Source organism: Marmota flaviventris, chromosome 2 (genome assembly GCF_047511675.1).
Source record: "Marmota flaviventris isolate mMarFla1 chromosome 2, mMarFla1.hap1, whole genome shotgun sequence".
In the NCBI taxonomy this organism is placed as follows: Eukaryota; Metazoa; Chordata; class Mammalia; order Rodentia; family Sciuridae; genus Marmota; species Marmota flaviventris.
The window spans coordinates 14,571,024-14,580,286 of NC_092499.1; the positions used below are offsets into that span (position 1 = coordinate 14,571,024).

Consider the following 9,263-nt stretch of genomic DNA (forward strand, 5'->3'; position numbering starts at 1 on the left):
GCGCTTGCCCCTGGCTCCACCCACCCTGGGGCTCTGCCCTCTGGCCCCACTTGGGGACCAGTGGGGACAAGGCCCTGAGCAGACTCTTATCCTCTTTGGCCCTCTGTTTCCTCATCAGCAAAAAAAGCGTCAGACTAGATGACCACAGGTGGGTTCTGGGGTTTCCTTGGGGAGCAGAGGCTGTGTGACATGTGAGAGCTGCCGAAGGGAGGCCGTAGCAGCCCTCTGGGCTCCGCGGGAACAGCACCTCCCCAGGCGCCACGCCACGCTGCCTTCCCTGGGAGTACAGGAGGCTCTGAGTGTGCTGGCCTGACTCGGGGGCATGGACAGGATGACCTGAGGCCAGAACTGCGGGGCTTGCTAGTGGACAGTACGAGGAGCAGACCATGTCACTCCCCCTGTTACCTCTACCCACGGCATCCCAGCCCCCCACTCGTCTTTCCCTCCATCTGTCCAGCAAGTGTTCCCAAGAGCCCCCTCTGCCAGGCCCGCTCCTGGTGCCGCATGTGCTAAGGCAGTCCCTGCTCTTAGGGAGCAGAGAGTCGGCCAGTTGCTGGCATCCCAGGAGGGCCCCCTTTCCCCTCAGGTCCTAGCAGGAACGAGAAGGACTCTGGTCCCAGTACTAAGGACAGCCGTTGGGAGCTTCACACACCGCCTCATGTGGTCCTGTCGCTTGCCCATGAGCCATTGTCCTCCTCCTGCAGATGAAGCATCTGAAATGCAGAGCATGGGCCCCCGAAGGCCCAGCGCCCCTCTGCTCTCGGACAACACCGAGTCTTTCCTCTGGGGTGCAGAGGGTTCCTCTGACACATGTCACCCACAGCAGCCAGGGCTCACAGAGCCCCTTTAGCCCCAGCCTAGAAGGTGAAAGCTAGAAGGCAGGCTTTCCTTTAGCTGCTACATCATCACCTTTGTCCAAAGGTCTTGGGAATCCTGGTGGGGCTCCAGTGGCCCCAGCTGTGCCCCAGGTCCTGCCCTGGGAAGGCCCTGGGTGCCTAGGCCTCCTCACCCTCTCCAAGGCCCCCCTCACCCTCCCCAAGGCCAGTCGTGCCAGCCAGAGCACAGGCCCAGGGCTGGCGCCTGCACACAGGCAACATGGATTTAAATGGTATTATTGTCGCTTACGTTATGGGCCTGCTCATTTATTCTTTCTGCCCTGATTACCAGCCACCTGCTCAGTGTCAGGCCCAGAGGTACAGAGATGACCAGGCTCCCTCAGCCCTGCCTCCGGGCGCTCACAGCAAAGCCGGAGATGAGGCATTGTCATTAGCATAGCACCTGTCACACAGGATAGTCGGGAGGACGCCTTGCAGCCAGTAAAACCCTCCACACATGGATGAGAACCCTGTGCGCTCTAGAGGCTAATGTGAGTGGCGGGTCCATGCCTTTGTCCCCCGGTCTATTTGTGTGTTTGGAGAAGCCACCTGCCCACACCACCTTAACACCGCACCCCCCACCCTGCAGTGGTGTCATGGTGGAGTTTCTGACCTAAATCTGAGACAAAAGTTGTCTGAGTCCCACCCTGACATCAGCCTTCCTCCCCGTCCTCGGCCTTGCTGTGGCCTCCCAGCCTCTGCATAGGCAAGGCAGCTGCCGAGGCGGGCGGCTCACTGCTGCTCGGAGACGCGATGCGGGGGTGGGGCCCACAGCTGCACCCAGGCCCTGGCACAGAGAGCACTGGCCAGAGGGTCGCCTCCATCCTTGCACCAGAGGCTTGATTTCCACAACACTATGCGTGGGAAAAAGCAGAAGCCACCCAGAGTGGTGACTCCCACCAGCGCTGAGCCCCAGGACTTCTCTTCCCCAGTAGCTTCTTTTTCAGGGACATCATCTTCCTGTGTCCCTCAAGGTACAAGCAGTGGGCCGTGACAAAGCCAGCACTCAGCTGGCCAGGGGGAGGTCCAAGATCTCCCAAAGGGGCTTTGGCCCTGTGGGTCTCTGACTCAGAGAATGGCCAGGCCGCCTGCTGCTGCCTCTGACATCCCGGGGCTCCAGGGCTCCTGCCGGCTCCCTGGGCACTTGGCCAGGTGTTTAGTCCTGGCGCAGCAAGTACCGGGCATGAAGAAGATGCTAGCTGCCATCATGCTAGCCAAGTCCAAGTCCATTCTGTCTGATTTGAAATAACAGGTTTAATTTAATCCCTTATTTCCAATTTGGTGTATCACCAAGATTTTATTTGTACAAAACACCTGATTAGAATAATTACAAGCTTGGGGAACTGTCTCCACTGTGTCTACAAGAGGGACTAGCACGTGAGCCCTGAGCTTCCCCTTCTCCTGGGGCAGCCCCAGCTGGCGCAGACACCAGGGCTGGGAAGGTGGGAGCTGGTCTCTGCACCCTCTGCAGGAGGTGCAGAGGCCACACGCATGCGCGTCACGGGTTCAAGTCTCACTTCACAGAGGCCTTACCCAGGTCGTCTTGTCTGTGAAATGAGGTCTGCAGTAGCAGCTTCTCCTTGACCTGGGTGAGGGTGTCTGGGCCATCTCCTGGAGGTTTTTGTCAATTCCAATGCAGATGCCATGAGAGGCAGGTCATGTGGTCATGAAATACGTCATCAGAATCTCTTCCTGCCAGGTGGTGGCTGGGAGCAGGAGCCACGTGCCCCAGGGTAGGGCTGCCCAAGGCAGGAGCAGTGTCTTGGGCTCTTGGAGGAATGGGGAGTCCTGGGGCTTTGCGCAGAGGACTGGGGCTCCAGCAGGGATAGCCAGGCTGGCAGTGCCCAGAGCTCAAGGGACTCAGCAGTGTGTCACTGGCAGCTAGCCTGGCAGAACCCGGAGGAGGTCGGGTCGCACTGGCAAAGAGAGGAGTTCAGTCAGCCTCAGAGGGAGGCCCCTGGTCTTTGGAGACGAGAGGAGCCAGGGCGTGTGCGTTCAGCAAGGATATCCACGCTCCAGTGGAGGAGTCGGGCTGGGATAGGGCAAGAAGGCCTGTTGGCTGCATGGGGATGTGGGTGGCATGTCACTTCTGACACATCTAGGTCCCAGTCCTCCTCTGGCCAATTTTCTTACAACACTGGCCCCGAGCAACAGCTCAGACCCCAGCTGGCATCTGCCCTGCTTGATCCCGCGGAGTGACTGATCTCCACGCTGCTCCTGCGGCACTGGGGAGAGGCCTGTTTTTCGTTCCTGTGCCAAGCTGCCCCGGCAGGTCTGTGCTGCCTCCCTGAGCGGCTCCAGCTTTGGGAATTAATCCCGCTAAACAGATTGCTTGGAAAACCTCCAGGCATCAGGAATGGCAGCCTGCTCCTCCCTGAGGAACAGTCAGGTCTCTGGAGGCTGAAGAGCCGCAGAAGTTCAGAGGCCCAGGGCCAAGGCTGATGGTCCAATGAGTCCACTGGGCTGGTGCTCGGTGGGAATTTGGAGGGTGGGTAGACATGCCCCTGCCCTGTACCCTGGAGCACCCACAGTCAGGGGCTGCTAGACTCTGCCCCACCCCGGCAGGGTAGAGACAGTCACAGCTGCCGAGAGCAGCACCCTCGGGCCTCCACACCTGGCAGGTCCACTTTCTGCCTAACAGGACACCCCAGTCCTGTGGCACCTGCAGCCACCCCAAACCTTAAGGTTTCAGCCAGCCTTTGAGCCACTAGAGAGAGGCAAGGAGCCCTCCTGGTCAAGAGTGAACATCAGGATGCAGGCCTAAGCCAGAGAAAAGCGGTGCCTCCAGAGGAGCCATTTCCCAGTCGTGAGGAGCAATCAAATGGACCATTAGTGGTCAGAGAAATGAAAGGGGAGAGCGCTGCTGCCCTTGGCTGTTGCCCGGATGCAACTGGGTTATTGCCTGAGGGCACCAGGGTGTTGCTAGGGTTTGGATAGACATGTCCCCCAAAAGCCCCTGTGTTCGTGCGGGAGATGAAAGGATCAGATCATGAGAGCCGTGACCTAATGAGAGGGTTGGTCCATTTGGTGGATTAATCACTGAATGGATCACTGGGTGGTAACTGTAGGCAGGGGGGCCTGGCTGGAGGAAGTGGGTCACTGGACGCCTGCCTTTGGGGATTATACATTCCGCCCCTGGCTCCTCCCCCTCTGTCTCTGCTTCCTGGTTGCCATGATCTGATCATCCCTTCTTCCCCCACCCCTTTCTGCCATGTTCGGCCCCTCCTCGGGGCCCAGAATAATGAAGTCAGCCCGGACCTCTGACACTGAGCTCGAAACAAGCTCTTCTGCTCTAAGTTGTTCTGTTCAGGTATTTTGGTCTCAGCAATGAAAACCTGACTGACACAGATGCGGCCTGAGAACCTGCAGAGAGACCTTAGCCTCTCTTCACAAGGCCTAAGGGCAGCCCAGTCTGGTGGGCAGACTGTCCATTGGCCCAGGGACCTTGGGCAAGAACATGGCCTCTGAATGCTGCCTCCTTGCACTTAAGGCAATAGGAGAGGAGCCAAGTCAGGTGCCCACATGGTGCCTGACAGCAAGGGGTTTCCTACAGAGGGAGACAGCAGCAGGGTCTGGCCACACCGAGTGCAGCCAAGTGAGCAAGCACACCTCTGTCTTACACCATGCCGAGGTCCCCGTCACTCTTGCCAGAAGCATACAGGGGGCCTCCTGGCAGGAGAGCCCGTGGAACCCCCTGGGGGATGCGAACCCCTATCTTAGCCCTCACTCTGCTGCTCAGCCCCACTGTACGAGTCCCCACCTGCTTCCATCTCCTTGGGCTACACTGGAATGTTCTAGGCGAGGCGAGGCTGAGGCCCTCCCCTAGAAGGAAGCAGCAGGAGCAGGAGTCTTGCTGAATGCATCCTGGGCAGGTGATCTCCTGTCATGTCTGGCTGCCCCTCAGGGCAGGGAGACCCCCATCTTGGACAATGGCAGGATTATTTGCCACTCCACACAGAGGACCCAGGCAGGCCCTAGGAGTTTGGAGAAGCAGGTTCTGCAGGAGCCTACCTGCAAAGTAGGGGTTGGGGCACTGGGGGCCCAGGCCAGGGGCTACCACTGGGCTCTCGAGGCAGTGGGAGCAGCCCTCGCATCCTGCTGCACACGGATCCTAGCCGTGCCCATGTGAAATGGCTTTGGGTCCCCTGGGAATCAAATGCACTTAGGATAGTGCTCAATGTGTCACCAACACTGGGGAAACATCAGCTGTCAAGACTGTGGCCGTGTGGGTTCTCCTCCTGATACAAAGCCCAGCCCAAGCTGAGCATCTGCCTATTCTTGCGCCAGTTCCCTTGTCCTCTAAGATGGATGGGGAGGGCTGGAGGAAACCCTGTGCAGACTGGGACACGTCCTCTGCAGGGTCTGGCTCCTGCTCCTTCTCCTCCCCCTCCTTCTGCGTCTTCCTCCTCCACTTTCCCTCGAGCAGCTTCCTGAACTCTCTTCTTCTTAGACCTGTGGCCCACTCCTCCACCTCTGAGTAGAGGACCACCCTCGGGCTCACACTGCCCTGGGGATGTGTGTCCCCTTGGCTGGCATCCCACTGGCCACGAGCTCCCAGCTGGTCTTAGGTCTGGGTGACTCTTGGAAGTCAGGTTGCTTTTCTTGGCTCTGGTGGGAAGTCAGCCCAAAGAGCCCTCTGGGCCTGGACGCTGCCCTCTGGGCCTGGATGCTGCCCACTGGAGGTGCCCTACTACCGCACAGAGCTTGTCTCAGACATGTGTTTCCAGGGCAAGCCCACCTGCCCCTGCACACGTGCCACGTGGCCTGTGGCTCGGGCGTAGCCTGGGGCTGGCAGGCACCTTGTTCATGTCAGTGCACCGGCCATCCTGCTTCCAAGAGACGGATGGCGAAGCCCAGGCTGGAGAGCAGTCTGGACTGGCCTTGTGGGGACTTGCATGCCCCACCTAAGAGAAGGGCCAAACTTAGAGGGAGGTCTAGGTTGACGTTGAAGGACCAGCAGCCATGTCACATTCCTGGTGGAAAGACTAGCCTGGAAGGTGTCGGGTGTCCACACACCCAAATGCCAGGCAAGACCAGTGTGATCCCAAAGGAAGGAACAAAGGGGTTTCAGCATTCACCTGGAGTGGTACAGGACAAGGCAGTCAGGAAATATATAAGAGGCAAGAGGATTGACTCAGATCCTCCGAGAACATGGTTCAGAGTGATGGGAGCATGGCCCCATTTCCTGTCGCAACTCACTGGGTGGCAGAGGCAGTACTGCCAGTGTGATGGGTGGGCAGAAGGGCCTGGTGGAGCTCAGTCCAGGGGCAGAAATGCATATCTTCTGCCAGACCGTTTCAGAATCAAGGCTGGGTTGTGGCTCAGGGGTAGAGCTCACCTAGCATGTGTGAGGCACTGGGTTCGATCCTCAGCACATAAAATAAAATGTCATAAAAATAAAATAAAGGTATTATGTCCAACTACAACTAAAAAATAAATGTTTAAAAAATAGTCTGATCACATGTCAGATCTTTCAAAGGAAAACTTACTAAGCTTTGAAGTGACCCTAAAAAAGTCCTCAATCATCAATGTTTGATTTAAAATACCTTGGATTCTAGAAAGCTCAAAATCAGGCATGCAATGATACCCTCCTGTAATCTCAGCTCCTCGGGAAGCTGAGGCCACAGGATGCCAAGTTTAAAAAGGACCAGGAATAAAACTCAGTAGTACAGAGCTTGCCTGGCAGGCGTGAGGCCCTGGGTTCCATCCCCGGGGCTGCGGGACATCAGAGGCTAGAAAGTTATGCTACTGAGTGAAGGGGAGTCTTATAGAAGGCTCTCATAGGAGGCCTGGGAAAGCAAACCTCGATGGTTGTTAAAGAAACGTAGATTTCAACAGGAGCAGGTGTTGCATTGGTGACATTAGTACAAAGAAGAGCCACACTGAAAAGAGCAGGCCACCACAGAGTCTGGCTGGGAGGCGAGCCTTCCCACAGAGCCACGCGTATTTGGAGAACCCTAGAAAGAGTCTGACCTTTCACCCAGTAATGGCCACTTTGGAGAAATTTGGCCCAAAGGGAGAATCTTCAAATGGCCATCAAGGGCCACTGTGGGAGCCCTGGGGGACACGGGGCTCCCTGCCCTTTGCCCTTCACCTGGAACAGTTCAGCTGTGTCTGTTTATACACAAAACTATGTGTTTTCTCAGTGAGATTTCATTTTGCCAAATTTTCCCAGAACTATTAAAAAGACTTGAAATCCACTGATCTAAAAGAAGACAGAGCGCGTTCTGGGCAGGTGTTCGTGTCCATGAGAGGTCTAACAGCGAAGAGGCTGCTCTGACCTCAGCTCCCTCCCCACAGCGTAGCCCTTGGGTGGAAGTGTACGAATGCACTGCTCTGGACAGGCCGAGGGGGGACGGTGTGACCAGATGTTCTGGGGCCCATACAAACACACCCTAACTGGAATTGTGTAGGGCCACAGCTGTGCAGGGCCCAGATGGGGCAAGCTGGGGACGTGGAACCCAAGGGCTTGGTTAGGGAAAGAGGCTGTGAATAGCTTTAAGAAGTGTGTCATCATCACCTGACAGCCGTGGCCCCAATGACATTTCTTTAGGTCAAAGCCCAAAAGGTGAAGATAGCCTCCCATCAGGCTGGTGGGTGCTGGGACGTGGCCCGTAGGCACCCTGAGGCGGCACAGAGAGTGCCTTTGCAGTTGGTGCGTTCCTGGTTGTAGTTTGCAGATGAACCACAGGAAGCTGCCTCTTTGGTCAAAGATGGCTAAACTCCAGCAGCTCCACGGGGTCCAAGCCACTGCTTTGACTATTGCCCTGAGACAGGGATTCCTTGAGAAGTTACTGTGTTCACAGCCGACTGGAGTGACATTCCCACCTCCGTGAACTACTGAAAACGGAAGGAACAAATAGGTGCCCGGAGCTGCCTGACCTGTCTGACTGTCTGTCTGTGTGTCTCTCTGCCTCTGGCAGGCGCTGATCCTTCACCAGCTGGGCCGCTACAGCCTGGCAGAGAAGATCCTCCGGGACGCGGTGCAGGTGAACTCGACAGCCCACGAGGTGTGGAACGGGCTGGGCGAGGTCCTCCAAGCTCAGGGCAACGATGCTGCGGCCACCGAGTGCTTCCTGACGGCCCTGGAGCTGGAGGCCAGCAGCCCGGCCGTGCCCTTCACCATCATCCCCCGCGTGCTCTGAGCAGGCCCTGCCTCACTGAGCTGCCTCGCACGCCAAGGACGCTCTGCCTGGGCCCGGGGAGCACCCTGTGGCCCGGGGGTAGCTCTGCCGCTCCGAGGCCCCGGAGGATGTTCCACTGACCACAGCGAGCTCACCAACTACCCCATCACCGCTCGCTCCTTGCGCGTTCCTCTGCTGTTGTGCCAGCTTGGTGACAGTCTCTGAACCTTCTGGCGGGGTTCGCAGGGATTATGTGCCATATCTGGTTAGCTGACATCTGAGTTTTAAGTGAAATGATTATGGAGTTAATCAGCAAATGTAGAAGAGTATATTCAAAGGTGAAACTCAGTGGCAGAACAGATTATTTTTATCAGAGCCGTAAAGAAAACAACTAACTGTCTGTCCTCTGCTCGGCCACCGCAGCCCAGAAACCAAATGTGAATCCTCTGTTCCCACCTCAGCACCCATCCACGCCAGGACACCAGCTGGCGGTTTCTCGGTTTATTGTCAATAATTGTACCCTGTGAAGAATTACTGTTCTCCTCACTTAGAACAAAGCCTGAGTCCAAGAATATTTATATTTTACCAATATATGCCTGTTACAAGAGAAGGAAATATGAGTTATTTAAGTTTAACTTTTTTATGTGAATTCAGAGTTTATTTATCGATGGAAATATGTACAAAGAAGCTTCAAATGGAATATTTACCGACATTCCTTATACATGGCAGACACTTGGCTAAATGGGAAGATGATGTTAATAAAAAAAAAAAATGATTTTTAAATGGACCCATGGCTCATGTCTTTCATGAAAGCTGTTAGACTGGAGGTCGGGTTGTGACTTAGTTCCTGGGGTGGAGAGTCGTCTGTGCCTGAGGCCTGCTTTGGGCACGTCCCCCTCCCCCGGGCATCAGGAGGCAGGCAGCAGGGGAGGCTGCTACCTGGGGATGGTCCTGAGACAGCAGCCTCTGAGACACACCCCGAGTCCGGCCTGGGCCTGGTTCTGTTGCTCCCTGCCAGAGGCCAGCCAAGCCTCTCTCCTCACTTGTAGTCAGAGGGTCCTCTCAGTACAGTCTCCTGTGTCCTCAGTATGCAGACCTCCTCTTGGGACAGCTGCTTTTGGTTTGGAATTCACCCTTCCCACCTCGCCCCATGTTGCCTGGAAGCGGGTTGAGACTGGAGCCCGTGACCCAGGCTTGGCCAGGCAGCATCCTGCAGTGGATTGGGCGCTACAAGGAAAGCTCTCGCTCTTCCCCCCTGGACTTC

General features: G+C 56.5%; 1 protein-coding gene across 6 annotated transcripts in view; it reads left to right on the forward strand.

Moving 5' to 3' along the window:
* The window catches only part of Ttc7b (tetratricopeptide repeat domain 7B), a 235,446-nt gene extending 226,660 nt beyond the window's left edge, over window positions 1–8,786 (forward strand). For all 6 annotated transcript variants that reach the window (XM_071607605.1, XM_071607604.1, XM_071607606.1 and 3 more), the window contains one exon: window positions 7,799–8,786. In XM_071607605.1, the coding sequence (XP_071463706.1) occupies window positions 7,799–8,020 (222 nt within the window). In that variant the 3' untranslated portion in view covers window positions 8,021–8,786. The remainder of the gene's footprint in view (window positions 1–7,798) is intronic.
* The last annotated feature ends 477 nt before the right edge of the window (window positions 8,787–9,263 follow it).